At 53.3% G+C, this 27,948-nt stretch overlaps 9 protein-coding genes across 9 annotated transcripts; 6 read left to right on the top strand and 3 right to left on the bottom strand.

The window, feature by feature from the left end:
• Positions 1-293: 293 nt before the first annotated feature.
• B0I36DRAFT_367062 (uncharacterized protein) lies at positions 294-1,117 on the top strand (the record flags this gene model as incomplete). The annotated part of the gene is made up of 3 exons (XM_046159402.1): positions 294-459; positions 553-770; positions 854-1,117. The coding sequence occupies 3 exons, from the start codon at positions 294-296 to the stop codon at positions 1,115-1,117; spliced, it is 648 nt and encodes a 215-aa protein (XP_046008729.1).
• Positions 1,118-2,494: 1,377 nt separating this feature from the next.
• Positions 2,495-3,172, top strand: B0I36DRAFT_332625 (uncharacterized protein; the record flags this gene model as incomplete). Its single annotated transcript, XM_046155143.1, is given in 4 exon segments — positions 2,495-2,594; positions 2,657-2,902; positions 2,918-2,944; positions 2,996-3,172. The coding sequence occupies 4 exon segments, from the start codon at positions 2,495-2,497 to the stop codon at positions 3,142-3,144; spliced, it is 522 nt and encodes a 173-aa protein (XP_046008728.1). The 3' UTR covers positions 3,145-3,172.
• A 4,641-nt stretch (positions 3,173-7,813) lies between these two features.
• Positions 7,814-8,482, top strand: B0I36DRAFT_332623 (uncharacterized protein). The gene has a single exon (XM_046155142.1). The coding sequence runs from the start codon at positions 7,850-7,852 to the stop codon at positions 8,081-8,083; it is 234 nt and encodes a 77-aa protein (XP_046008727.1). The 5' UTR covers positions 7,814-7,849; the 3' UTR covers positions 8,084-8,482.
• Positions 8,483-10,803: 2,321 nt separating this feature from the next.
• Positions 10,804-12,246, bottom strand: B0I36DRAFT_249983 (uncharacterized protein; the record flags this gene model as incomplete). Its single annotated transcript, XM_046150518.1, has 4 exons — positions 10,804-11,426; positions 11,482-11,816; positions 11,872-11,972; positions 12,028-12,246. Coding segments are annotated over 4 exons (1,278 nt in total), but the record flags the coding sequence as incomplete, so codon positions are not given.
• A 1,876-nt stretch (positions 12,247-14,122) lies between these two features.
• B0I36DRAFT_417265 (uncharacterized protein) lies at positions 14,123-14,888 on the top strand (the record flags this gene model as incomplete). Its single annotated transcript, XM_046162106.1, has 2 exons — positions 14,123-14,712; positions 14,830-14,888. Exons 1-2 carry the CDS (start codon positions 14,184-14,186, stop codon positions 14,886-14,888), a joined length of 588 nt encoding a protein of 195 aa, XP_046008725.1. The 5' UTR covers positions 14,123-14,183.
• Positions 14,889-15,303: 415 nt separating this feature from the next.
• Positions 15,304-17,409, bottom strand: B0I36DRAFT_274915 (uncharacterized protein). The gene is made up of 3 exons (XM_046151363.1): positions 17,365-17,409; positions 17,110-17,296; positions 15,304-17,039 (listed from the first exon to the last, which is right to left on the bottom strand). The coding sequence occupies exons 2-3, from the start codon at positions 17,268-17,270 to the stop codon at positions 15,665-15,667; spliced, it is 1,536 nt and encodes a 511-aa protein (XP_046008724.1). The 5' UTR covers positions 17,271-17,296; positions 17,365-17,409; the 3' UTR covers positions 15,304-15,664.
• Positions 17,410-18,504: 1,095 nt separating this feature from the next.
• On the top strand, positions 18,505-20,160 carry B0I36DRAFT_251250 (general substrate transporter; the record flags this gene model as incomplete). The annotated part of the gene is made up of 2 exons (XM_046150597.1): positions 18,505-18,728; positions 18,804-20,160. 2 exons carry the CDS (start codon positions 18,505-18,507, stop codon positions 20,158-20,160), a joined length of 1,581 nt encoding a protein of 526 aa, XP_046008723.1.
• Positions 20,161-22,554: 2,394 nt separating this feature from the next.
• On the top strand, positions 22,555-24,911 carry B0I36DRAFT_387516 (general substrate transporter). The gene is made up of 3 exons (XM_046161184.1): positions 22,555-23,115; positions 23,194-23,719; positions 23,792-24,911. Exons 1-3 carry the CDS (start codon positions 23,025-23,027, stop codon positions 24,816-24,818), a joined length of 1,644 nt encoding a protein of 547 aa, XP_046008722.1. The 5' UTR covers positions 22,555-23,024; the 3' UTR covers positions 24,819-24,911.
• B0I36DRAFT_332616 (uncharacterized protein) lies at positions 24,912-27,121 on the bottom strand. Its single transcript, XM_046155141.1, has 5 exons — positions 26,905-27,121; positions 26,685-26,817; positions 25,964-26,620; positions 25,715-25,876; positions 24,912-25,651 (listed from the first exon to the last, which is right to left on the bottom strand). Exons 1-5 carry the CDS (start codon positions 26,989-26,991, stop codon positions 25,161-25,163), a joined length of 1,530 nt encoding a protein of 509 aa, XP_046008721.1. The 5' UTR covers positions 26,992-27,121; the 3' UTR covers positions 24,912-25,160.
• Positions 27,122-27,948: the final 827 nt, after the last annotated feature.

Genomic DNA, 27,948 nt, shown 5'->3' with positions numbered 1-27,948 from the left:
GACTGGTTCGTTGCTCACTAAGCTGTATAATTAGCCTGGCGAGGCAGACTAACTGGGCTCGACTCAAGGCTTAGCATATGATAAGTCCTCGCCGATAGGGGCGTAGTGGCATCCGGAACTCCTATAAAGCTTTGGTTTGCCCCTCCCCATCTCCTGCACCAAACTTTCCTCACCAGACCCAACGAACACTACTATATATAAGCCACAGCCTTGCCTTCCGAGCTTCCGAATCCAGCTTCAAATCTCGACCTTGCATCCCATTCCAGTCCATGTCTTCGGACTACATGCCCACCATGACGGCGCCCTGTCCCCAGCCTGAGAAGAGAATGCAGATGAACGGCACAATGGGTCTTATCTTTATTAAAAACCCCGACGGGCTCTACGTGTGGCTGCACCAGCGAAGGGAGAAAACAACGACGTTTGTGGATGGCAAAGTTACTAAAGCGTATGGTGGAGAGCGTAAGTGCTGCACTACGCCCGAATTCACTTGGACATCCAAGAAAACTACTCACCGCCTGTATATACGTGTGCTAACCACATGTAATGCAACAGACAGCTTTGCCGGCCCGGGCGGCGGCGCGGAGCTCGGCGAGACACCTGAGCACACTATCCGCCGCGAGGTCGCCGAAGAGTACTTAGTTGACACCGAGATTATTCCTATTGACAACCGTAACGTACTCGCCGAAACAGACGATCGCATGGCTGACGGCAGCTTCTGGCGCTGTCACTTTTATCTCCTTAACCAGCGCAACCGCAAACAGCGGCCACAGGTTTGTAATATCGCATACCCACGACATCTTAGGCATGTTTTCAATTTAGAAAGAGGCCTTTGCTAATGTGTTTGTCCCTTTAGATTGCCGAGTCGGAGAAGGAGAAGGCTACCCACGTGGAACAGTTCAAGTGGTCGGAAATATTCCGTGCTATCGAAGCGGCGGCCCCTGATGACGAGATGGACCGCATTAAGACTCGAATTGAGGGGAAAGATGGGCAGCGGGACGTGTACTTTTTTGCTTCCCTCATAAACCTTGTCCGCGAGCGCCCGGACCTTAAGAATGAGAGACACATCCTGGACGCGTACGAAAAGGCCGGCGCGCCTCTGGAGGCTCTGGAGGAGTGAGGCTGCGTCGTTGAGCCGTGGCCCTTTCAGCTAATGCGCTTCGGGGTTTACTGTGTAGCATTAGACAGTATAGCTGTCTAGTAGCTTAAGCCTCTACAGACACCTAGAAATTGAAGCATATAAATAGCCGATATATCATAGTGTAATCATAAACCGGCTAAGTTACATTTAGCGTATTAACGCGCTGACAATTATGCACTGTGTTAAACGAAGAAATCACTTCCGGGGAAAGAGGAAATAGTGTAAGCTTCTAGCGGTGCTGGTTAATAGCCCAAGAGGGCAGTTTTGTACTCTGGACAAACACTTAAGAAGCTATTATCCAGTTACACAGTACTAGATTAATATGTCTAGGATATTTCATGGAGGAATCCCTTTCAAAGATGGCTTAGATAAACAGACATATTGTACTATGAAAGTGAGAGACAGTACTCCGTGATAAGTGTGCAGTCCTCTAAGGTCTCTTCTAGCTCCCATGTCGGGCACTGGTAATCGAGCCACTTGATAGCATAATACACCAAGCCATTACGATCCTCGTAATGGGCACAAACATGCTCAACCTTACGCAAGACAGCCTGTCGTGACCCATACGGCCGTAAGCTACCTTCATTCCAATCGTGCAGAATGTAGTTATCTTCAAGTGCCCAGGCGAGACCAATAAAATCTGCGGCCTCATTTGAAGTTCGGATCTCTAAGCCATGAAACGTTCGATTATTTACCCTAACGGAACACAGTACTTGGGTCACAACGACATCTGTCGACCATGTTGTCTGAACGGCCGATCCGCGGAATATCTGTTGGGGTTCAAGTACGATCATTTTAGAATACACAGTTTATAAACGGTAAGGCAGGAAAGAATTCCAAAGGAAATATATGGTGATATGGCTGGAATCGTTGAGTAGATAGTGAAAGCAAAGTTTCTCGTTCCTAAAGAGCCCGCCGCTTATTTATATTAAGAAGGCTACAAGGAGAGAGTCCTAGGACGAATGATAATCCGATAGTAGCTCGTCCTAGGAGGCCCGTAGTCCCATAACGCCAATGGTACCAGGATAGCTAGCGGTCCTAGGAGAGCCGGTACACCTGTGTCCTAGGACAGTCAATGGTCCCAGGACAGCCAGTGGTCCTAGGACAGCTAGTGGTCCCAGGACAGCCAGTGGTCCCAGGACAGCCAGTGGTCCCAGGACAGCCAGTGGTCCCAGGACAGTCGGTGGTCCCAGGACAGCCAGTGGTCCCAGGACAACTTGTACACCTATGGTCCGAGGCCGAAAATGGAGCGACCCTCCATGTTCCAAAACTAGCTCCTCGCACAGGAGAATGCTTCCTATAAAATATAGGACTACTCGACAAGCTTGCAAAATTCTAACCGCACAACTACCCACAATGGGTCATAAACTCTTCTTGGCCCTCTTTGTTTTCGTACTTTCACTGTCTAAGGGTCTTTGTAACACCTATCAACATAACCTCTTCGAACTTTGTGACGGTAACAGGCATTAATCCCTTATACACTTAGATATTCTAGTAGCTAATAATAATGAGTCTCAGGCATACGCGTGCATAGTACACAGTCTTCAGGTGCCTTCTCTGGGTCTGTTATCATAGGTGCAAACTGCCATCTGTGGCCCAATTCATCAAGCGTAGCATACTCGTACCTCGATTTAGCGCCTTGCCTTTGGAACTACGACGGACGCTTAGTTATATCAGATTCCATAAACGAATGTAATAGCTATTTCGTAAAATCTTGCGAAAATTGCTTCCTTGATTCGGATCACAATACCTTATATTGCGAATGTGCATCGCGCGCAGGGAAACGAACAACACACGTGTTACTAAGTACGAGTTTAACGCCCTCTCTATCTATATACGAAGCTAATAGTTAACTAGGCGACTTTCTGGATGCATCAGCTGGGCATCTAACTTGCTCTAATGGAGCCTGGATTGGTGCTCGTGCTCCTAATATGAAGGCTTGCACAAACACGACTATGACCTTTAATCATAGGCGGAGTCTGTTTGGGAAACTAAGCACACTATAAGATTATGCAATGGAATTACTAATATACTCCACTTACTGAGAGATTCCTCATTATATAATTCGCGATCTTAGAACAGTAGACCGATGATGCTATATATGAGACGCCAAATTGGGACGGTAATATGAGATGGAGAAGGGAAGGGGCCTTGCGCTATCAATAGTCTTCCCCTTTAACGACGATAGTATTTTTGAATAGCTAGGATATCATAACTCTTCCCATACGAGGTATTGCCATTCAACCTCTTGTAGTAATCCTACCGATACTACTCGCTGACAGAACGGGCACATTACTCCGATATATCTCATAGACTCCTGGATACAGGACTTGCAGAAGACATGACCTTCATTTCGTGAGTCCAAGAAAGCCAGTAAATAAGACGTATTGAACTTACCGCATGACTGTATTGCAATCGGGATTTTGATTATGTCCGAGCAAATAGAGCAATCAGAATCCCAGCCATAGAGCTGTATACATGGCAATCCCACGCGAATCGCGCATAACAAGCAAAGTGCCTTGTTTCTGTTAGATGGGCTGGAATCCTTCTTGCAGGCTACGTACCGGTTTGTTTCCCAGGATAGCATAAAGAGAATCGCCGTTCATAAGCTCGGATGTACATCTCGAACATAAGTCTCGCTGCGCCTCGCGGAAATCTGGCTTGTCTCTGTGCGCCATAGTCCTCGTGATCATTTGCTGTAGTTTACGTGGGAAAGCCATGTGGTGCAAATCATCAAATCATGCCCTTCTGATTGACCTATTTACAGTAGGTGCACACAAGCGATAATTTAGATAATGTTCTCTACTAGTCCCAAAACTGTAGCTCCGATTTTGGCTCCACTGAGGGTTTCTCTATACGTTCTATTGCCTCATTGGTTTTGGCGCTGTTGATGTCTTCCTACAGCCTATTTGCTTGCTATGGGCTACGGAGACACGCCTCCGTAATCTCGCACGTAGTAAAGACAGTCCCTGCTGGTTTTTATGCTCATCTGTACGTTTTCCTGGGCTCGACAGTTCCAGTCGAGGACGCCTGTACTTGTAGTGGGAAGAACAAGCTCCAAGGGTTGAAAACAGCGTTATCCTCGACTAAATGAGCTCCCGATTCATTAAGCAAGAGTTGCTGAGCTTCTGCGCTTCGGAGTCGCTCCCCGAATATAGTGTTCTGCTTAGATAGGGACGGTTCTATAGCACTGCCTTGGACAGGTCTCGCGATAGCAAGCTGTGGATCGAATAAAAGATCGCATTGAGCGTCCGTAATAGTGCGAAACAATTTGAAACCATCCACGTTGGTACATAAATCCATTTGATTTAGTTCTTAGTATTACTATCTCTCAGCACAAGGTGAGCCGAGTAATATATAGTGTCGATATCAATTCAAGCCCCTTCTCATCCATAAATTGCTCTGCGTAAAGGGCTATTAGGGTAGGCCATGATTTACTAGTAAGGAGCCGCGCATATGTAGCTGCTTGTCTAACCCATAATAGGAGTCGTAGATCCTCAGTCCTCACGCAAATCCTACTGTAATAATGATTGAACCCAAAGTGGCAATCTTTGTTGTTACGGCGGCACTATCTAGTGCTTTCCTCGCTGCATGTGAGCCCTTGGCTCCGTGCATCAATCCGATCCAGTATCAAATGGGCCTTTGCTGCTTTCCAGATCTGCCTTGTCCGTTTCAGAGCAGCGGCGGAACGACCAGCGTAGAGCAGACACAAATACCACACTCAACCTGCGTTGACACCTCGCCATATACCACATCGCCCATCGCGGGTCCTTCCGAGGGACATAGCAATCTAGGAAACAGCTCTATCACACCTACTATCTCGCACGGAAGTAATGAAGTTACTTCTAGCACGGAATTTCCATCAGAGACCGCTCCCGGGAGCTCTGATGAATCAGGACCAATTGTCAAGACTTCCACTAGTAGTTCGCGGTCTCCTATTTCATCCACGAGTGCTTCGGAGCCTTTAGAACAGCCTACAGGTAGCGCAGGCGCTTCGAACGTCTGCAGCCTACATATCAATCAGTCTCTAGGAACCCTGCACCAAGATCCTGTTAAGATTGAGTATCAACTTTGGAGAATGGACAAGCCGTTGTCAAATGGCGAGTTTACCGGGCCATGGGGTACAGACCACACATTTGCTACCTCTGATACTAAACTCATGGAACCACTAAGTATAGGTCTGTCCCAGACAGTATTGCCTGGGACGCCAGAGCCAGAGTGTGACCTCCCTGGGGGCTATCACGCACCTATCAGGAAACGTTGCAAGCAGATGTGGGTCAATTATCTACTCGAGTTTCGTTACGGGGATATTGTCTGGGATAGTCGACACAATCAGGATCTCCTCACAATACCGCACTGTCAAGTGGGCGGTTGGGATCTTCGTTTTACGTATAGGCGACAGCTGGACTGCGCCTTTGCATGCTGAGGGAAGCTTACTGCTTCAAAACGCAGCTGCAACGACGCCGTGGAAGTACGCGGTTCACAACAGAGCTAAGGGCTGCGAAATCATGTAGTAAAATAGCCTAGCTAGTATGATCCCTATGAATGTACCCTATGCCTATCACTACGAATGCTGTCCCTATCAGAGTACCCTACGCTCTGATTCGTCCTTGCTCCAGGCTATATTTGGCTACTCTAATTTTTGGATACATGGCGTGTACTTTCAAGCGAGCTAAGCAGATCTGGCTTAAATGCGACTTAGTACGGTGAGTACCGGCGCTGATTTTGGCGACGGAGTTACTTATAACGTAGACGTCTCGCGAAAGGCTGTTATATGAGCTCCTCATTCACAGGTCGCTTATCTCAGTCTTCTATAGACCCCCCCAAACAATCACCTATCCACTTCTAGGATGGCTACTAGGGCGAGTAACGTGGATAGAAAGGAATGGCGGATTAAATGCCGTGAGGTCCTGGCAGATCATATCCGTATGTAAGGTTGCGCAGCCTCCCAACCCCTGCTAATAGCATATAGGCCAGCAAGTGGGTTGCCATATTACTCCTTCAGATGTCAGACTAGTGACGTCTGAGAACGATCCATATCGCTGGAGCTATGTCACCGAGGCAGCGCATTTATTTACGAAGAATCTAAGCGACCACTCCATCAGCGCTTATAAGCAGCTCTGTTCAGGTGTCGGGGCGACTTTCGAAGCTATAACGCCCGGCCCCTTCGTCTTAAGCAAGGTATGGTAGATCAGCTTGTTGTTTCATCATAGCTCTCACAGCTAACTAGCTAAGTCCACCCTAAATCAACCAAGTTTTACGCTACATATTAGCAATCTCAAGAGTTAGATTGAGAGACTCCAAGGCGAAGCAGCTGATCTACAAGTGCGCCTTTGCCAAGAAACAGAGCTGAAACTTTCCGCCGAAAACCGCTTGATGGAATTAGAACAGCTCGTTCTACATCTTGAGCAGCAAGAGATTCAAGCAAGTGAGAAAGCCGATAAGTTTAAGAACCTTGCTAGTACTTGTCTCTCTTACGTAGACCAGATTTCGCCAGACTTGCAGAAACTCATGGAGCTCAGCAGGGACGTCAAGAGTGGAATCGACCCTCCCTCATACCATTAGCATTCTACCTAGCTTAGTGAATATTAGCCCACGGGCGTTTGGCTTACTACGAGGATAGCAGCAACTTCTTGGAGCAAAGCATAGCCATACTGAATTCGCCTCTGGCCTAGCAGTGCGCGAAGGACGACTGGTGGCTTACTGACCCCTAACAGCGCTAGGAACCATATTCGCGCAGGCCTGGGATTAGATCTTTGCTGAAGTCTTAAGTATCATTCAGAATGCGAATGCGGTTATATCAAGGACGTTAAGGACATTATTATTGTTCTTATACTCCCTTATAGGTATCTTCATCACAGTCCGCAGGCAAGCCTGGAGATCCGCTTGGGGAGAGGATTCTGGCTTTGTGAGCGGAGCGAGCAGGTACTCCTGAGCAGGTCTGGCGCAGGCTTCGGGTGGTTCAGTGGGTGGTTCAGTGGGTGGTGCAGTGGGTGATTTAGTGGGTGGTTCAGTGGGCGGTTCAGTGGGCGGTTCAGTGGGTGGTTCAGCAGGTACTTCAGCAGGTACTTCAGTGGGTAATTTAGTGGTTGCCTCGTTGGGTTAGGTGTACTATAGCGGAGGTGCTTCAGTGATTAATTTAGTGGAAGATTTAGTGGGTGGCTTAGTGGGTGGTACAGCGGTCAATCAGCTGCTCCAGTAGGTGTTCAATGGCCTAGCTGCTTTAGTGGGCAGGCAATCCCGCTAATAATCCTCGAGCCACCCACTATGGGCAACGTGAAGCGCGCCCCTTCAGTGCTTCTGCGTCGCATTTTCCCGTAGTAGCTTGGAAGATTCGTCTACTTGATGCTGTTGGAATGCCTCGAGCCATGCATGCAAGTCGCTCGCCTTAACAGCAAAGCCATTGCTAGACATAGTCGTTGGGCAAGAGGGAGCTCTTCATTCCTCTAGATCAAGCGCGGAGCCTGAATGTTGAGTGGGTGATGGTCGAGAATGCATTGGGGTGCAATGAGTGCGAGATATGACGCACTACCACTCGTTTTCGACAAGGCGCGACGAGAGGACACCGCACCCAGCCATGCCGTGTCCAGCCACAACATACACCACGGCACCGCGCCACCTCCTGAGTCAACGCGCTTCCGTGTCAGCGGAGGCTACCTCGAGCTACTCCGGACACCAACCTGGAGCGCATCCACGGCTCTGAACGCCGTCATGCTTGCATTATTTATACGCGCTTGCATGGGCGGTCCCTTTCATATAACTACTTGCACGTGCTTCACATTGATCCTTCAGCACTCCTCGGCGGTCCCTGCAGAGCGGAAAGGTGAACGGCAGTATGCAGCAAAATCGTCAATAACCCAGCGGTACACCTTGATTAGGCATCCCCATGCGGGCTCTGAAGCGGTGCAGCGCTTCTGCGCCAGCTCGGCTACTGCATCGAGCTGAGGATGACTGTCATTGAACATGCTCAAGTCACTAGCACTAAAGCACCTCCTAGCGCTACATCGAGAGCGGCATGGTACCATCTCCGACTGCAGTCGATAATGGCTCATGACCACTTGCTCGCGTGGGAGCCATTTTCTGCTCACGCCACTTTCGTCCCGGCTGCACTACAGTATGGGGCAGCAAGCTCCTAGCGCGATCGTGGCTTGAGCAAGCTCTGGGCCCATAATTCCGCTTGCGTGGATGCATGCGAGACCTCCCAAGGCTGACCCTTTGCCTTCCTCGTTGACGTTGTCTTTCTTTTCCAAAAGCCATTCATTAGATCACGGCCCCGATCGCCACCCTGTCCTCACGGCTTCCAGTCATCGGCGGCGTCTTTTGCTTGCAGTATCCTGGGGCTGTTTGTTTGAGCTGTTCTTAAGTCGAGAGCCTTATGATCGCTACCTCAAAATCAGATAGGGTCATTCATCCGCATAATTGTCCTACGGTGCCAGCTTGAACTACTTAAGAGGTACTCCCTAAATTAAAGCGCACGAATGTGGTGACCTATATTGGGAGGCTTCGCCCCAGCCAATCGTTCTATGGAGTCGCAGTATGAACTGCGCGTGCTTATTGGTTCCTCAGCATGAGATGCGAGCTCCAGAAGTTGTAATGCCGCATTAGAGCTGCCCCGCCTTCGTTTGTGGGAGGCTCATTTCGACCTTGCACTCTGGTCTTACCTCGGTAGCCCCGCCCCCGCTTCCCTTTCCCTCCCCTTCCCCTTCTACAACGACCAGCCATTCTCCAGGATTATGTTCGACAGGTCAGAGCAAAGCACCATGAGCAACCTCGACAATTTTACAATTCCAAGCTATTACATTCAGCGCAATCAGGGCAAAACTGATCTGCTACGTAATGATTCGCCAACAATCCTCCCGGCTTTCGATCTCTCTGCCACCACGAGCTCTACAAAGTGGAAGCCCGACAGCTTGCAAGACTTGAATCAGCTCTTCAATCCTTTATGAAGAGTTCCAAACGAGAACTTCGAGATGCTGGGCTTCGCATGCGCGGCTTTAGCGACATGCTTAGTCGCGGCTCCCCGCTACCAGCATTTTCTACAATCGGAGAGAATACTTTTGCCTCGCAACTGATCTCGAAACAGCAGGCCCATCGTGCTGATGCCTTCCAAGACGCCAGAGCGAGCCATCCCATATCCGAACAAGCTGAAGAGATACTCCGCCGAAGATTCTTCCCTGCGCCTCAAGATTACTTCGACTTATATGTGGAGGCTTGCGAAGATGGTGCCCATGAGCTAGCTAGCAGTGGCTACGCTGAGCGAGTCAAGGAAATCATACTACCGCTAGTGGTATAGGAACAAGCTATATTGGCAGCTCTGGGATGTGATTTCGGACCTACTGGTCCAGAAGAAGTGATAATCGTAGTAGCAAGTATCTTGGATAGTTGTTCCAGACACACAATGGTCAGATATTGTCAATATCTCCCGTAGCAGCTTCTAAAGCAATATCTTAGGAACAGATAATAATACATCCTTCTTAAACAGGCGAAAGTTGATGCTATTTTGTTTGCTTCGAGAGACCCCCCTCATATGCCGCGATCAGCTCTGAACTGATTTCCGTCGCTGGCTCCCAGCTATTATCCGATTCTGGACAATTCAACCACTTGACAAAATATTTCAACACCCCACGTTCCGTTTTTTTGGCAAGAAGACGTTCCACCTCCCACTGATTATCATCGATGTTAATCGATACACCTCTTGGCCGTTGGCTTCCTTTCCGTTGGCTTCCTTTCCGTTGGCCTCCTTTCCGTTGGTTTCCTTTCCGTTGGTTTCCTTTCCGTTGGTTTCCTTTCTGTCGTTGTCTTATCTCTCGGCAAGGTTCTTCCGTTTCGTTGAGTACCTCTTGACGCAGCACTTCATCCTCATTGAAGGGCGCCTTTAATCCTGGATCGGGAACTGATTCCTGGAGTGCAGTGCTCGCAAGACTGTGGTCCTGTGTCACCAGAAGGTTTTTGCATGTCCGGGTTGTTGAACGGACTTTGGTGCGCGCCAGCGAGCGTTCCGTGACTTCGATGAAATGATATGTTGTAGCAGACAGAGGAGCATTCGTGTCCAAGCAAGGGGGGCTTTGACGACTCCTCTTGCTCTTGAAACCGTGTTGATCGTCTTGTTCTCGCTTCCTCTTCTTGTCGTCAAGATCAGACTCGGTTTCGTCAAGGTCGGACTCGGTTTCGTCAAGGTCGGACTCGATTTCGCCAAGATTGGACTTGGTTTCGTCTAGATCGCACACGGGTTCGTCTAGATTGCAGCCATGGGCATCCTCTATATGAAAAAGGAGATGTCTCAACGAGGCGAATGGCGCTCTCTCCCGACAGTATGGATGACTACACGGTGCCGAAGAACTGCTGCCTGCCCCAATTTTTCGAGTCTTGATGCAATTGCGTAGATGTTTTCTCCACGCATCGATATAAAGGAATTGATGGAGCCGCGTCTCAGGCGGAAATGTTTCGTCTCCGAGACAGAATGGACAAAGGCCAGGTGCGGCGAGCACAGCACCGTGTTTAAGGGGGTCACAGAACATGGGAATATCCAAGCGTCCCAGGTGTCCTAAGCAATGCTCTCTCCATCCGACTTCTCCGGCAACCCACTGATGGCATATGAAGCAAAAAGTCGACGGACCCGGTTGTTGCGTCTTGTAGCAGTCGTGGATATGTTTCCAGTCGTAGTGTTTTTCGCTTTGGTTGCAGTTGCACTTGTCTGGTTCAAGCCCTCGCCGAAACTGGACCTCTGTCGTCTGCGTACAAATAGCAATTAAATCCCTGAGGACGCGATGACCGAGTTCACCGCGTAGTCCAGTAGACTGGAACAGATCCGTGGCGAGCCGATCTCTTTCAGGCATAAGATAGCGGACCCGGTCAAAATAACTCCGATGGTAGCAGAGCTGGGATGTCGCCTCTGCGGTTGACGCTGAATGCTCTGCCTGCAACTCCCTAACTGCTTCCCGCTCGAGTCTGCGCCGTTGCTGATATAACTCTTGGATTTTCTTTGCCCTTTTAGGATCGCTAGCATCTCCATGCTGCAGCTTTTCCATCTCAGCTCGAAGTTCTTGAATCGCCTGTGACTCTTCGAACTTAGCACGGCTCTCTGCAGGAAGCGCCTGCAACAAGGCAGGGTTTCGGAGAATTGTGAGATCGAGGAAATGTTCTATAATATTTGTACGAGGCCCACGCTTGCTGCGGAAGACTGAACCTTGTCCATCTGCAGCAATTCTGGGTGCGTAGTATGTATCCCAGGTACGGTTGTCACTTTGGCCGGCGAATATCCGGCGGTCTGCCTCCGAGTGTAATTTGCCTAGTAGCATGATCAGCAGGCGAGGACTATAGGTTCATTCGATCCCAGTACGTACCAACACGGTACAAAGTGGACGCTCTGAAATCATGCGCTCGTGGGGGATTGGCGAAGCCGGCTCGAAACCCCAGCGCCCTGATGCGAGAAGCAATCGAACCTGCTCGTTCGACGTCGTTGCTGTGGATGTTTGGGTAGAAAGGATCGTCCTCTATACCCTTCACCCACGGAATAATTGAGATGTTATCCCCTGGATTAGGTTTCCTTGCGAAGAGCGTGTCAATCGTCTCGCACCCTGCAATCGCCTGCTTCGCTAGAAGGAAGGCAATGTGGAAAAGCATCCCATTCCGGAAGAGGGGACCAGAATCTATTCCTTCGTATATGACGTGCTTAGGTCTGGAGCAGATGTATTAGTTAACATCCTTTTCTTTTCGGCTGAAATGTACTCTACCTTTGGTGAGGGATATACGTCATCCCCTTCGCATCACGAACAAGCAGGAGACCAAGCTCCGGCCTCTCCTCTTCGTTGTAAAAGACCACCAATTTGACATCCTGGAGTGAGAATCAGTATAGGTGCTATCTAGATTAGTCTTGGGAAGCTCCCTACCCTGAACCGTAGTCCTCGCCCTGAGCCCGAGCGGCAGGTAGACTCGAAGTATTCCCCGATTCTAGAGCCGGAGCAGATCGCGGCGTACATAGCTGCCCAGTCCATGATTCTGACTACTGGATATGAGTAGCTATGCCAATCATTGGCCCACATCTGGATAGCTAGCTGTTCGTAATGTGTCTCTGAAGCAAAGCGTCTTGGCCGCTTTACTACAGGCATCGGAAATGTTTTCGGGAGCTCCTCTCTAATGTACTACAAAAACAATGGTGTCAGTCTTGGGCTCATGGATGTGGGTGAAAGATAAAGACTAACCCTTCGAACTCTTGTTGTGACTTCTACGTCAAGAGGCTGGCCGGCCCGGAAACGATAACGGGAGAACTCTTTCCAGTACTGAACAACAGTTGATACCGCAGCATGGTGGCCGACGCCTTCTCTTCGTTCAATACCTATATCAGGTGTATGACCTTGTATTCCCATCGCGACTTCCTGTATAAAGCGCATATAGCATTTGACGTCTTTTGGATCTGGTTCATCATTGCGCTTCATGAATCTGGAAGGGATGTTAAATTTGGTACCGTCAGTCTTGCTGGAGGATAACTTACTCATCCCACAAAGCCTTCATTCTGTCTATGGCTGTTTGTTGATTCTTACTGAGAGTGCAGAACGCCTCAACGCCGTTTATGCTTTCTTTGCACTGTTCTACACCCCTCTCTCTAGCGAGACGCAAATAAGAGTCTGGGCTTCTCTTTTTCCCCATCCTCGCGGATGATGAGCCCTCTCGCGGAAGGTGTGAATGGATAGTAGTAAATTGTTTTATGTTGTGGAAATCTCTTGTCGATCGAGAAGTCAAAGCGGAGGGATTGGTCAGGGGGAAACGCCGTGGTTGCGTTCCTATAGATGCTGCTTATCGTCTCGAGCTGACGAGGAAGGAAGATGGATTCAGGAACACCTGAAGCCGGATATGGCTGTATTTATGCTCGCGGGAAAGGAGAATGTGCCCCATCTCATGGGAACAGCTCTGGCTCATTGTACCCTAGCTCATCCACTACAAGCTTCCGAGGCCCAGCTATTTTTGGCGCACATGCCATAGGTTCAAGGAGAACGGAGCGTGCGAGTCTTACTCCGTGCGCATCCCAATAGTCCTGATGCGAACTTTCACAAGTCCTGATCTGCCAGAGTAGAAGATGAGATCCACAGTGCGTCATTTTGGGCATGCTTAATACCAGCCTTGCATTCTCCTCTGCTCCACGACCTAAACTTGTCCTACGCCGCACAAGGAAACCACGTAGGCCTCTGGGAATGCCCTAATATGTGGTCAACAATGTTGCGATTGATCTTAGATACTATCTAAATAGCCTTGTGAAACTCATTCCCGCAGTGCTATTTAATTTGCCATATAGATGTTCCTATCAGTGTACGCAAAGCCCATGCGTATGTGAACTATCGCGATATCGGTGTGAAAGCTTTTTATGAAAGAAATATAAGTTAACAACTATATATATGCGAGTTCTGTATCGTATTGCGTCTCTGACATAAATATTTATGTAACAGCACAATATGTACGCGCATCGTTGCACAAATATATTGCCCCCGTATTGCCGACATTGAGGGCATCGCATTCAAGTGTCCGATCGTTGCGATATCGGCATTTCAGCCACAGCCACCTAAGCAGGGGCTGAGCAAGACTGAGCAGAACCTGAGTGGGACTGACTAGTGCCTGAGTGGGACTGAGCAGGGCTCCGGAAGCCGCTTACCACATTGGGGTTTAAGTGTGATTGATTTTAGTCTGCGATTACCGCTTTACTCGTCCGATAAGCCACCAACGTCGTATTGAGGAGCTCGTCCACTTCTTTCGTCGGCTCGATAACCCCCCAACCTCGTATGGAGCTCATTGCCCTCCTTCATTTGCTCAAGAACCTAGATTGGATAGCTTTCAACTTGGATTTAAAATCCCCCCAAGGATTCCAGAGACCCGGGGGCTTTTCTCACAGTATCTGCTCATAAAGTCCCATCTCCAACACAGACACGATTTGAATATAATTTTCCTTTGCATATTTCAATATACTATAGCTATACTTCTTCTCGGCTTCAGCAACGAAACAACGTTCACATACGAGATAGAAAACTGACGCAACTCTTTTCCAGCGGCTATCTTAATGTCGGCAATGTTCTCAACAAGTCGAGGCCTTGTACTTGGCCGCTATGAGAAACTCGATAGAGACGAAACCGAGGAGCTCGACCAATCTTCCGACGGAGCTTCTACAGTAAAACCCGGATCCGGAGGATTTCGCAGCCCCTGTATCCGCATTACTCTCTCTGTTATTATCGCCCTCGAAACAGCAGTCTTGGTTTTCGTCCTTCTTACTGCTATGCCTTATTCCGAGAGCGCCGTCCACGTTCCAAGGCCTCTAGATTCCATCGGTAATGGCAGCGAAATTTTCTCCGAGTGGATTGACTGTGGCCAGTCCTTCTCGGAGGCACGCAACCGAGGCTGCGTCTGGGACTTGATGCTTGGACTTTGGATACACGAATCTTGTTTTAATGGCGTGATGATGGACCGGTACCTCCGTGAGAGGAACCATTCGTTCTACTACGACAGGGAATTGACGCAAGAAATGTCAGAGGAAGAGGCACGAAGGGGAGAGGTTGTGCTATGGGGTGATGCTGGTTTCCACCATCGCCACTGTATGTACTGGATAGACACGCAAGTCAGGTCATACATTACAAGGAGGCCAGTCCCATCACATCTGTACGACTATGGGCATACCCAGCATTGTATAAACTACACGCTGGATCATACAGTTGTGCTGGCTTTAAGGATGGATCCTACCTTTAGCCAGTGCGGATTTCCGAAGGCTTAACTTTTCGGAATAATCTTATCTTATCAGCTTTCACCTTGGTGGCAAACGTGACATGTTTTCTTTCGAGAAGTGTGGATTTCCCTCGCGACCTCCAACCCCTGATGGAACCCGAAATCAACTCAACTCACTCCAGGTTTGCGCGGTGACGAACTATTCAGATACGCTTTTCGAAGCCTTCGTCACTCATACAACGACACGCGTTGTACATGGGCAGGCTTGCTATAGCAATCTAGAGCTTCAAGCTTTGAGCCTGATCCGTGGAGGAAGAGTTCCCTGATTCATATCTGGCATAGACCTAGGTTAGGAGATCTTCCTTCTGCCTGGAACATTGCCTAATAATCAGCCCTTCCTCCCCGCTCTAGAGTTGTACTAGCAACCGAAGCCGTTACCTTCTAAGGTGACCGTCGAGAATTGCGCCAGATCCATATATACTATTTGAACATGCAAGCGATGCCGTGATGAACAGCAGTATGCGCAACTTGACCTCTTGGTAGAATTTGGTAGAATGTCTCTAATATTGCGACATTGGTCCAGGACCCAAGAGCTACAGATACGCCGATGTTTGTCGTAATGCCTTACCCCCAGTCTCGGGGCGGCCGCCGGCCTGCGCATACAGCACCAGACTCTTACCAAGCCATCCATGTCATAGGTCGGGCATAGCAACAAAGGCCCAATTGGTTGCTCAGATATAGCGCGGCACAAGGTAAATATTTACATAGAATTAGCCAACAAACGGCGCCTCTCACATAACCCGACACAAATCATCGTCATAACCTCTAGCAGGTGTACTCCATGTCCAGGGTCACCTTGGGGACGCCTGAGAAGCCAGAGGGCACCGCGTACGAGATGTTGTAGATCCAGTGGTCCCGGAGGGTGGCACCGTAGACCACGTCCTGCTTGACCAGGCCAGGGGCTGTCACATTGACGTTCAGGCAGGGCAGGTGCTCCAGGCCAGTGACGACGTTCTTCTTGCCGAGCGTCCACGAGGGGGGGATGCCGGTGAGGGCGAAGGTGAAGATGTTGGTGCCGGCCTGTGTGGTGTTGGGGTACGACACCACCAGCTTGTTCGCGGTGGCCTCGGCCGTGAGCGTCGAGGCGGAGGGGTACAGGGAGAAGAAGCCCATGTAGGGGTACGGCTTGTGCGACGAGTCTGCAGCCCAGTGCACAATGGCGGGCACGTACTGGTTGCCCCTGTTCTTGGTCTCGGACACGGTCTGCGCGCCAATCATGAGCTTGGAGCTGAGCCACGAGGTCGCAACGCGGGCGCTGGTCGAGGTGAGATCCTCGTAGAGCGTCTTGTTGATGAAGCGGCTGCCCTTCCAGTCGCCCTTGGCGGTGATGATGGACTGCGCGTTCTTGCTGATGGTGGGCGCAATGACGTCCATGACCATCGCGAGGGCGGCACCCTGGGCAATGTCGTAGAGCAAGTCACCCTCGCCGAGGGGAGGCTGGCCAAAGACCCCGCGGCCATAGACGCCCCAGGTGATCATGGAAAGGATCTGAGAGTGCGTGGTGGCGTCACGGCTGTAGGCGCGGTCGTAGGGACCGACCATGTTGCCGAGGTACGGGTTGTAGTGGGCGGCGATGTCGTCCCACAGCTTCTGCAGGATGACCTTGGAGTTCTTGGTCATGGGGGCGTCGGCCGGGCCGTAGGCGATGTTAGCAGCCAGGGCCCAGATGTCGATGCCGTAGTAGTTGGGGGCATTGTACTCGGCCAGGGCGTCATCATCGCGCTCAAAGAGCTTGAAGATGTCGGTGCCCTGCTGCGCGGCAAAGTCGATGAGGACCTTGTTGTTCTTGCGCTTGCCGATCCAGCCCGTGGTGAGGGCCCGCATGATGGCCGGGTTCGAGTAGCCGAGGATGAGGTTGTCGCCCTCGGGGAACGAGCCGTTGCGGCGCATGCCGCCGATCGCAGCCGCCTCGAGAGCGGTCTCAATGCGGCCGACCAGAGCCTTGGGGAGGACCTTGTCAAACTCCTCGACAATCTGGATGAGCTGCGAGCCGACAAACTCTCTCCAGTTGGGATCGTAGGTGTTGTAGATGCTCGGCGGGTAGAGGGGTCCGTCCGGCGTCGGGTCGGGCTCGTCGGGCGACAGCTTGAACGTGCCGTACCAAGCCGAGTCGAAGTCGCTGTTGAGCTGGTTGGCCAGCCTGTATGGTGCTGCTTGTTAGTCTTGTCTGGACTGGCATGTGCTTCAAAGAACGAGGGCTAGGCACATACACGTTCTCGATGGCAGCAATGGCAGACTTGACGTCGTCCTTGGAGCCCCGGTGCAGGAGACCGGCAATGTACCACGAGGTGAAGCGGACGGACCACTGGCCATTGTCCTGGTACCAGACGTAGTTGTAGGACGAGTCGTAGCGCGAGTCCGACACCTGCATCGAGTAGTCAAACAGGCTCTGGGCGTCTGCGGGTGCGGTTCGCGTTAGCATAAAGACATGGCTTGGGATGAGGACGTGCGAAGGAAGAACTTACTCTTGGACAGGCGAGCGCCCTTGACACCACGCTCAACAAGGCTGGCCGCAGTGGCCGCCGAGCTGAGAGCCAGCACCGAGACGAAAGAGGAGAGGACACCCATGACGGTCGTGAGCTGTGAGAGTGTCTAGCTTGCCACGATGACTTCAGAGTCGGAGTCTGGGGACCAAGCTGGGGAGTACGTATCCTGGGAGCCAGGATTTATACGGGGTGACGAACTGTCACTTGTTTTTCCCCAAACGCACGGCTTCCCCTCGATTTCTCCAATTTTTGGGGCCGGCTGGCCGCCCGACTCGTGTGCCTGCATGGGCACGTGCGTGCGGCTGGCCGTGCCTGTCTGTCATTGCTGCTGCTGCCACCGTCGCATGCCCGGCGAAGATTCCCGGGGTTTCACGGAGGAGGCGTCGCCCCAGGCGCTCGGTAGCTCGGGCGAGCTTGGGCTAGCTTGGAGGCTAAAGCTTGGGTCGTATTCTTCCTGGCCCCAACCTCTGCTTGAGCCGACCTTCCTGTCCAGGCCTAGGGCGTCCCCGGCATCGATGGCCTGGGGATTATTGCTTATCTGGTTTAGCGGCTCTTAGCATATCGCAGGGGGCCCGCCCCGACACCGTCCGCATTCTGGCGCCTTTAGTATGAGGGCGCCTTCCGTCGTGGTGGGCCGTCGGCTCGCGGAATGGGCTAATGCGCCGCCGGATCCATTGCGCCGGCCCAGTTGCTTCGTTTCCGTCCCCCTCCCCTGCCTACCAGCCTTTCTCCAAGTCACAGGGTCCCCGAGGTCGCTCCCCGCCGCTCAGTAACGAGGGCTAATCACGCGGCAGCCAAGATGTCGTCCGACCGGCCAACCCCGGCCAACCACGGCACCGCCGCACCTCACTCTCGTCCCTGATAGGGGCAGGCCATCTTCGGCGAAGCTGCCCCGATAAGCAGTGCTCCTCCGCATGCGCTGCTTAAATTGCACCCCGGAGCCCCAAAGGCCATCTCCGCGTCGACGATCGCTTGTTAGTAACGGCCCCGGGACGTGTCCACAGACGACAGGACCTGAGTGTCTTAAAGTCAAGCCACGGAAGCATCGCGAGAAGCAACGCCCACGGGAGCACGCCTCGCCACGACACGACCTGCCTGCCTGCCTCTGACTGATTTACCATGGTCTCTTCTCAGTCTCCCCTGGCCCTCGATGGCCAGCTCGCCCACGCTGGATGGGCCAGCTGGCTCTCCAACCGCGGCATCCTCAAGCTCAATGCCATCCTCTGCCTGTCTCTCATCTCGAGTTATGCAACTGGTTACGATGGCTCCATGATGAACGGCCTCCAGAGTCTTGACACCTGGAATGCCGCCTTTGGCTTCCCAGATGCTGATGACCTCGCCATGTATGTCTTGGGGGTGCTGCTGCTGCGCGACTGCGTTTCTTGATACAGATCAGGCTGACTGTTCCTGCGTTTTAGTCTCAATGCCATTCAAAACATTGGCCAGCTAGCGGCTCTGCCCTTCTGCGCCATGTTCTGTGACAAGTTTGGCCGCCGCCCGGCCCTCGTCACCGGTGCCGCCATCATGCTGCTCGGCGCTGGGCTCCAGGGTGGCGCCCACAGCACGGGCATGTTCATCGGGGCCCGCGGTGTGCTTGGTTTCGGCCTGGCTCTCAACATCACCGCTGCACCTCTCCTGCTGATGGAGTCGGCCTTTCCGTCCCAGCGCGCGCCGATGGTCTCCATCTACAACACCCTCTGGGGTCTTGGCGCCCTGAGCGCTGCCTGGATCACCTATGGCACCTTCCGACTTGGCAACGACTGGGCGTGGCGCATCCCCTCGATCCTCCAGGCCCTGTCCAGTATCTTGCAGATGGGCTTGTGCTGGCTCATCGACGAGTCTCCCCGCTGGCTCATTGCCCAGGATCGCGATGCGGAGGCCGAGGCCCTGCTCGTCAAGTACCACGCCAACGGCGACGCCAGCAGCCCGCTCGTGTTGGTGGAGATGGAGGAGATCCGCACTGCCATTCGCCTGGAGAACGAGGCTGCCCGCAGCACGAGCTACCTGTCTTTCTTCCAGACTGTCGGCAACCGCCGTCGCTTCTTCATCATCCTGGCCGTCGGTTTCTTCAGCCAGTGGAGTGGCAACGGTCTCATCAGCTACTACCTCACCCTGATCCTCAACTCGATTGGCTACCGCGACCAGGAGACGCAGACGCTCATCAACGCCCTGCTCACCGTGTGGGGCCTGTTCTGGGGTATGGTCTTCTCGCTGGTCGTCAACCGCATCCCTCGGCGTACCATGTTCCTCGGCTCCACACTCGGCTCGCTCGCCACGTACATTGTTTGGACCGCCCTCGAGGCGACCTACGAGATGTCGACTGACCTCAACGAGGACGGCACTGGCGGCCCCAGCGGCGTGGCCAAGGGTGTTCTTGCCATGATCTTCCTCTTCAACTTCTTCTTCACGGCTGGTTGGGGTACCCTCCAGGTCACCTACGTTGTTGAGATCCTGCCCTTCAACCTGCGTGCCCGCGGCCTTGTACTGTATAATCTGTTTGTTGCCTGCGCGCTCATCTTCAACCAGTATGCCAACCCGATCGGTGTCACCAACTCTGGCTGGAAGTACTACATTACATATGACGTGTGGTTGGCCGTGGAGGCTGTTGTCGTCTACTTCCTGTTCGTCGAGACCGGCAACCTGAGCCTGGAGGAGACAGCCATGGCATTGGACGGAAAGGAGGCTTCCGACCAGCTTGTAGGCGAGGTCCTTGCCAAGACCGACAAAGCCGCCGAGGTTGTGCAGAGCGGCGAGGTCCACGAGACCAAGGCTTAGTCGAATAGTTTGTGATTTGAGTAATAACTACTTACAGAACATGAATAAACTTTGTTGCTGCATGAAGACTCTAGAACGGTGAAGCTCGGCATTGTGCTCCATCTCATCCTCCCTGCATCATCCACATATGGCTCCACCATCCATGGTCAAATGGGCCTTGGAACGTTGATCAGGCCTCTCTCGCGCATTCTACGAAAGTTTCGCGCGTACTCATGCCTGTTGTATTCTACAAAGCAGACATTATTGGTGCACAGGTTGCCAATGCTGTGACAGACGATTAAAGAGGCACACGGGTTTAACTCATCACCAGCAACGCGGCTGCTGTAGGACAGCTGATGTATGCATTCCGAAGGATGAAGAGATGGAGAGAAGCGGTGCGCATGATGTGGCACCTGAACTACCAACCTCAGACAAGGACTTTAGTCTCAGACGTATGAGGAATTGGAGATGCTGTACTTGCTGGATGCATTCCGTCACGCCGATTTGGTTTCGAAAACGAGAATTTCCACACTGGAACCTTCTGCAACAAGTCAGTGGCCATGAGTTTCCACAGCTGACGTGCTCTTCAGTCTTCTGTAGTGGTTGATTGATCCGTTATTCTCAATTTTATTCTTCTTTTCAGCTTGCTATCCTTACTCTTATCTTATAGCGTGTCACTATCACGACGAAACACTCCCACCATTTCCTCCAGCTCGCCTACGACTCTTTGTGATAGACGGGACCAGGCCTACACATAGGCAACTGCCGCAGTGAACGGAGCTCGAGTACTCAGCCATGGACGTCGTAAATGCCCCATTCCTTGCTACCGAGTACTGCCTGCTGAGATCGTGAAGGGCCTATAAGGTGATGGATGTGGATAAATTGTAAAGCAGTTGATCTTGTAGCGTCGCATTGAAAAACGTACCCGAGATGGCGTTGGTACAATATGGCAGCATCCTGAACCGCAAGCCTTCATCCTTTAAACATGAGCATACCCTAGCTCTTCGGCGAGGCAGTTGACGGCACCTACACTAACGATGAATATGAGGCCGAATAGGCCCGCCGTATTCCCAATGACATGGCCAGGCGTGGTCTAGACCTGCTTGACAAGGGCTTCTGGTTGGCGAAAACTCCATGTCACCGCTGGACAGGTCATCAAGCCACATGATGTACCATAATCATGTGAGATATACGCCGTGGTCGGTCATCTCGTCGTCGAGGAGACTTCTGGCTCTGCAATCTTATTGATAGTATGGGATCCAAACATGACCAACAACCCAGAGGCGCTGCACTGCGTCTATGCGAATCAGACCGCACTCTTGGGCCCATGGGCATCGCATCCAGGGGCAGCAGAGCTCACGTCCTGGGCTGATGGCAGCACGAGAATCTGCAAAGCGCCCATGCGACAACACTTGATTCTCTGACAAACACCTTGACTGGTGATCTCGTCAAGGGCATTCGCCACGATTCGATCAAGACAACGGCCTACGCTCACAGCGAAATCGGTGACTCTGCGGCGCTCTGCGCGCGCTCGTTCTGGCAATTCGACTCAGCGACGAGGTCCCCATTGTCCGCGGCGGCAATCAAGTACGGCTTCGGTGGGCACGGCGGCTCTGGTGCAATGTTCAACATGGCGAGCGTCTCGGGCACAGCGCTCCACAGCCACACTGGTTGACTGTCCAAGTTGACGACAGCTCAGCCCACAAGATGATTTGTATCTGTGCAGCAATCGGCAGCCAGCAGGTGAGACCGCATGGTGATGCGATACGGTGTTTGATGCGACCCGAGCAAACACGGCAGTGTGGGACAATGTGCAACTGGCGCTGAGAAAGCACACGCTGAGGAAGCACACGCTGAAGATGTAGTCGCTGAAGCTGGGGACACTTCTGGGGAAGCTGGTGTTGGAATTCCGGGGGATGGCCGAGGGTGATCTACTGCGTCGGGGCGGCCAGCAGACAACTTCCATCTCTGCGGGAGGGCCGAAACTTAACCCGAATGCGGGGTGAAGGGTGGCCCGGCCTGGGGGCACCGTGGAGACGTACTCCTCCCGTTTAGTTAGCTCTCTCATGTTCCAGATCTTTTTGGCTCGCGGGCAGTCCAGACACGGCAGTGTTGTTGACACAGCTACCGAGGACCCGCAGGACAGTCTATGCAAGTCCAGGATGCAGGCCGGAATAATCCGCCCAACAATGCTGAACAAAGACGATGACGACGCAATGGCCTGGCACTACATTCCAGACACGGCTAGCACGGAACGTGGCTGGCTAGAGCCTCTGCAGGATTGTGCCCGAGGTGTGCCCGACCTGGTTGGCCGCGCCCATTTCCGCGCCCGTTGTCGCCTAGGAGGGACTTCCCCTGGTCACCTGGGGCCATGCTAAGACGAGTCAAGCACTCTGCCCAGCTTGCCCAGACCGCCACAGCTCCCGCGGACAAAGCTTGGTTTGGGGACAAGCTTTGCACCCACCATGCAGACCCGCCTCGGTCAACTCCCGAGGGCACGACCAGGGGAATTCCCTCCCTTCGTACGAGCCAGAGAAGCAGACCCCACGGGGCTCCCGCCTCATGGAGTGTGGCCTGGTCCAACTAGCTCATCAGTGGTCGCTGTTCGATTGAGCGGTTTCCTTGCGTATGCCGGCATTCACAATGTGCCCACCGCTCGGGCAACTTCCGCTGCCAGTTGGACGAAGGCGGCCCCCAACAAGAACTCCTCATGACCCCGTGGGGTCCCCCCGCGAATAAACAGCGAGGGGAAGTGTCCTTGGGCTATAAAGATTCGCTTCCCCTGCTCCTAGGGTCTGCCGGTTTTGTTCTCACTCATCGACTCCTTCTGAAGTCCCTCATCCAGCCTGTCCTAGAGAGTCATCCTCCCTTGCAAGCCTGCCAAGATGAAGATCTCTTTCGGAAAGACGGAGGCCATGGCCGACACGCCCAAGCAGGTGTTCAACTGGCGCCTGTATTGGAGCACTTTTGTCTTTGGTAAGAGGCACCCTCTCGCGATCCTAACCAAATCATCTCAGTCCCAGTGTCGCTGACATGTTCAACTTGTTACCACAGGCATCCTCGGAGCCAGTCGTGGTCTCGACGAAGGTCTTGTAGGCGGCATGGTCACCCTCAAGAGCTTCTCTACCGAATTCGGTCTGAACCAGGGAAGCAAGGAGCAGATTGCTCAGACCACGTCCAACATCACCAGCATGGTCCAGCTCGGCTCCATCATCGGTGCGCTCCTTGCCTTCCTCCTCTGCGACAACATCGGCCGTATCCGCTCGTTCCAGGTGCTTTGCATGCTGTGGCTCGTTGGCTTCATCATCGTCATCACCAGCCAGGGCAGCGTCGCCCAAGTGCTCGGCGGCAGGTTCATCGCCGGCCTCGGCATCGGCATGACCACCGTTGTTGGTCCGACCTACCTCGCCGAGACGGCTCCTCGGGCGGTGCGTGGCATGCTCACCAACATCTTTGCCGGGTCCGTCTACTTGGGTGTCATGATCGCCTACTTCAGCAACTGGGGTGCCTCGATCAACATCCCGTGGACGTCAAGAATGCAGTGGGTGGCACCGCAGACGGCGCACATTGGTTTCGCTGGGTAAGCCGCCTAACATCATCTCCTTCTCTCGAACGCTTCGTGCCGAATACTGACAACTCTTGCCTCCAACAGAGCGCTCCTCATCATGTCCTTTACCGTCAACGAGACCCCTCGCTACCTGACCATGAAGAACCAGCCCGAAAAAGCCATCTCTGCCCTCTGCAAGCTCCGTCAGCTCCCCGCGGACCATCCCTTCGTCCAGGCCGAGCTGCTTGGCATCCGGGAGCAGCTCGAGCGCGAGAAGGAGGCCACCCACGGTGTCTCGCGCTGGGGCAAGATCCGCGAGCTCCTCATGGTCCCCGCCAACCGGTACCGCCTCATGCTGGGCTGCATGTCGCAAATTTTGGGGCAGTGGTCAGGCGCCTCGGCTATCACGATCTACGCGCCCAACTTCTTTGCCACGCTTGGCAAGACGGGCGAGTCCGAGAAGCTGTTTGCGACATGCATCGTGGGCGTCGTCAAGCTGTCCGCGGCCTACCTCTCTGCCTTCTTCCTCATCGAGTTCATCGGCCGCCGGCGCTCCCTGTACTGGGGCATCACACTGCAGATGATCTCGATCCTGTACGTGGCCATCTTCCTCGGCATCATCAGCCCGGACAAGCTGGCGTCCGGCAACCTCTCCGAAACGGACAAGCAGGCCGCCACCGGCGCCGTGGCGATGCTGTACATTTCGGGCGTTGGCTGGACCATGGGCTGGAACTCGTTCCAGTACCTCGTCAACGCCGAGATCTGGCCCCTGCGGCTGCGTGCCCTCGGCTCCTCGCTCGTCATGTGCCTGCACTTTATCAACCAGTACGGTAACACCAAGGCTGTGCCCTTGATGGTCCTGGCCATGACGAGCTACGGCTTCTTCGCCTTCTGCGCCGCCGTGTGTTTCCTGGGCCTGCTGTGGGTGTGGTTCTTCGTACCGGAGCTCGCGGGCCGCTCGCTCGAGAGCACTGACGAGCTGTTCAACCTGCCCTGGTACAAGATTGGACGGCATGGCGCAAAGACTCCCGATGCCGAGGCCTCGAACGAGCATGCTTGGGCCAACGAGAAGGACGAGGCGGTTGCGGCCGAATCAAAGGGCTTCCATGTGGAGGAGGCTCGTCGTGACTAGGATGTATCTCTGCATGGCGGCCATATCGAAACTTTAGTCAGTCGGGAAATACAGTTCTTCTTGACGGAGTAAAAGAGACTCTGCTTCCTCCTATCAAAATGTGGCCCTTAGCATCCCGTCAGACCATGAATGCAATGCTAAGGTTTCATTGGTTTTGTGAGACAACCCGCTCAGCAGTCACTGTGTAAAACTGGGTGAGCCAAAAGGCCATTCACTACTAGTGGTATTTTGCGGATATATCGCTTCTATGCTACAAAGAGAACAAAAAATGATTGACAAACAAAAAGAACGCCCGCCTTGGAACAAAGCAAAGATGTACACATGCAGACACACAAGTGCTAACTAGTACTTGATTTCCACGCTCCTTGTGACATGGATCCCCCCTGAACTCGTCCCTTGCCGGGGAAGGTCCAGTTCCGAGCTCGACGTCGAAGATCTTTCTGCCATGTACACTGGTGGCAGCGGTTGGCCTGGGTTTGTGCGAAGCTGGATGGCATCGTCCTCGGTCGAACCGACACGCCCAAGGCGGCCTGGGTAAGCGACAGCATCGACCCTGCCGCCACTGCTCCCGCTGTTGCCGCTCTGGTGGCTGCTGAAAAAGGACATGGGCCGGGAGAAGCGGTTGATCGATTTGGTCGTGGTGGACTGGGCGCTCTTGCTGGTGGTTGTGTTGTGGTTGTTGTGGTGGCTGCCGTTGTGCAGCCCCGTGCCCGTGCCCGTGCCCGTGTTGTTTTTGCCATAGTACATGCCGCCACCTCGCGGGTACAACGACGAGGACGTCGTCGCGGGAGAGCCAAAGACGTTCGGCCACAGGCGGCCGAGGACGAGGCGCACTTGAGAGAGTACTTGTCAGCAGGGCCGAGTGAGTGTCATGAGACAAGATGGGCGGGACTTACTGGACGGCATGCATGCACAAATGACGCCCGTGCAGATCTCTACGGTTGACCACATGGCGATGGCTGTCGTGTCGTGCGTGATGTTGTCGCTGCTGCGGAACTTGATAATCGAGGCGAGTCGGATAATAGAGACGACGGTTACGAAGGTGCCGACGATGAACACTGACCCATACTGTTAGCAAAGAGACTTGTCGTTTACATACAATCCTCGTCGAGGCACACACAAAAAGGAAGAAGAAAAACACCTACTGGCAGAGATGCCGACCTTCTTCCTCCAGTCCAGCTTGAGTGACGAGATCTGCGACAGCGGCAGGTAGAGCATCCAGAAGTCGAGCGCGATGCTCACAGCTGCATTGGCCCACGCAATTGCGCCGTAGTCGACGCAGTGGCCCTGGTTCTCGCGGTCGTTCCACCTAGTCCAGTTGTAGCTCACAGGCAAGCACTGCAATGCCGCAGCCATCACGTAGGCGACTCCAAACATGGTAACAACGCCAACCGTCACCCACACGACCGTACGGAATCTGCGGTCGGGAAATATCCGCAGGAAGAAGAAGAGAATCGAGAGCTTGAGCAACGCCATGTCGAGGAAGTAAATCATCGTCAGGATGTAAAATGTCTGTCCAAACATGGTAATCTGGTAGGGCGTGAGGGTCCAGATATCCTTGCCTATACCAAACTGGGCGAGGCGTGCATTCAGAACCGTGGCAGGAATGCAGCTCAAGGCGGCGGCGATGGTGGTCCAGTCGTCGGCCCCCAGCCCTAGTTGCGTGATCCACTGGCGATAGACGACGCGGAGGATGGTGAAGAAGAGGGCGAATCCAGTCATGATGGCCGATGTCTCGACGTAGAGGGGGCTGATGTTCCCGGGCTCGATGCCGCATGTCGTCGCGGACGCATTCTTGACCACTGCTCTCAGGTGGTCAGCAGGCTAGACGGGAGAGGGACAGATCAAGGGTTCTGGCCGCCTTACGCAGGGCGTCCTCAACTATGCAGCTGGCCCGCACACATGTCTCGACAGAGGCGATGAAGGTCTGGTCAGCGCAAAGACAGGCCACGTCGGTGAGGCATGGCGATGCGGCGGCGCCCTTGATGTAACAAGGAACCTATCAATCCAACTACGTCAGTCTGTCTGCGCTCACCGGCAGGAGGATTCGGCAGCAGGGCCGGTGTGAGGGATTCACGAGGCGTACCGCGCATTTGGGAGTGCCTGGCGGCAGCTGGGCTGCCACCAGGCCCATGGCCGAGAGGAGGGCAACGACTGCGGCCAAGCTCCGCATCTTGGCTGTCTGTCTGTCCTGATCGTGAGTGCTCGAATCACCGAAAAAAGAAAACTGTACCAGGACGCACAAGCACAGCTCGAGAGGGCATCGTCCTTTTTTTCAGGAAAGAGAGAATCAAGAAAACCCCTCGAGCCAGTGAGACGCTACATCTGAAGAATCAAAAGGGGGCCCCCCAGGCAGGGGCCGGCAGGCGCCGCCGAGGTTGTGTTCGGAGTGGGTGCCGCTTTGGAAACACGGCCCAGTCACATGTGTGATCCGCAACAGCGAGATGCAGGTCAGCGGCAGGGGTGACCGTCGGCGCGGGCTCGAAAGAGGTAGCCTCCAGTAGCCTCCAGTAGGGCAGTTCCCCACGTCGCTGAGCGATCGCCTCCGGCATTCCACTTGTTGGGCTCAAGCCTCGCCCGAGCAGCAGGGGTAATATTGCGGATCGCCACCAGGCTGCGTGCTTGCATGAACCAGGCCCGCCACTGCCCATTTGCCCATTTGTGCAGCAAAGCAATCAAGGCCCAAGAGATGACTGGAAGAGGCTGAGAAGCTGAAAAGCAGCGAGGCTTGGGCCGGGCAGTGAGACTCGGTTCGCGAAGACTGCGAAGAGGGGCCCTCTATAATCAGCCACCTCTCCCGACCCGCTGTTCGCTTTGTGGGCTTCCTTGCTTTACAGCGGCAGCGGCAACGGCTGCGACGACCCGGAAACCCGGCGACCTTCCGACCCTGGTGCCCTGGTGCGCCCTAGGACCCTATATTTGTGCGGCTCTAAGACGCTCCGCGCAGTGGCTCGCGCCAGCATTGACCCCAGCGTAATTCATCCCAATGCAACTTCTCAGCTACAAGTCGCTGCCGTGACCGCTCGCGTCGGCAAGTAAGCTGCACAAAAGCATCATGCTACTGAGCAACTGCCGGTCTGTCTCTTTCTTGCGGCCCGTGCGTCTTTGAGCATCGTCGTATGCCTTCAGT

Source organism: Microdochium trichocladiopsis, assembly GCF_020744255.1.
Source record: "Microdochium trichocladiopsis strain MPI-CAGE-CH-0230 chromosome Unknown B0I36scaffold_9, whole genome shotgun sequence".
Lineage (NCBI taxonomy): Eukaryota > Fungi > Ascomycota > Sordariomycetes > Xylariales > Microdochiaceae > Microdochium > Microdochium trichocladiopsis.
Note: the sequence above shows the minus strand (reverse complement) of the source record. Positions and strands in the feature narration are given on the sequence as shown.

What these genes read in the sequence shown, in the direction of transcription:
- B0I36DRAFT_332623 (XM_046155142.1), top strand. Translation starts at nt 7,850, where the DNA reads ATGCTTGCATTATTTATACGCGCTTGCATGGGCGGTCCCTTTCATATA.
- B0I36DRAFT_332616 (XM_046155141.1), bottom strand. Translation starts at nt 26,991, where the DNA reads ATGCGGAGCTTGGCCGCAGTCGTTGCCCTCCTCTCGGCCATGGGCCTG. An exon ending in CATAGTTGAGGACGCCCTGC is followed by an intron (nt 26,621 to 26,684) that starts GTAAGGCGGCCA and finishes ACCTGAGAGCAG; the next exon opens with TGGTCAAGAATGCGTCCGCG. An exon ending in GAAGGTCGGCATCTCTGCCA is followed by an intron (nt 25,877 to 25,963) that starts GTAGGTGTTTTT and finishes AGTATGGGTCAG; the next exon opens with TGTTCATCGTCGGCACCTTC.
- B0I36DRAFT_274915 (XM_046151363.1), bottom strand. Translation starts at nt 17,270, where the DNA reads ATGCAGGTGTCGGACTCGCGCTACGACTCGTCCTACAACTACGTCTGG. An exon ending in ATTGCTGCCATCGAGAACGT is followed by an intron (nt 17,040 to 17,109) that starts GTATGTGCCTAG and finishes AGCACCATACAG; the next exon opens with GCTGGCCAACCAGCTCAACA.
- B0I36DRAFT_387516 (XM_046161184.1), top strand. Translation starts at nt 23,025, where the DNA reads ATGAAGATCTCTTTCGGAAAGACGGAGGCCATGGCCGACACGCCCAAG. An exon ending in TTGGAGCACTTTTGTCTTTG is followed by an intron (nt 23,116 to 23,193) that starts GTAAGAGGCACC and finishes TTGTTACCACAG; the next exon opens with GCATCCTCGGAGCCAGTCGT. An exon ending in GCGCACATTGGTTTCGCTGG is followed by an intron (nt 23,720 to 23,791) that starts GTAAGCCGCCTA and finishes TGCCTCCAACAG; the next exon opens with AGCGCTCCTCATCATGTCCT.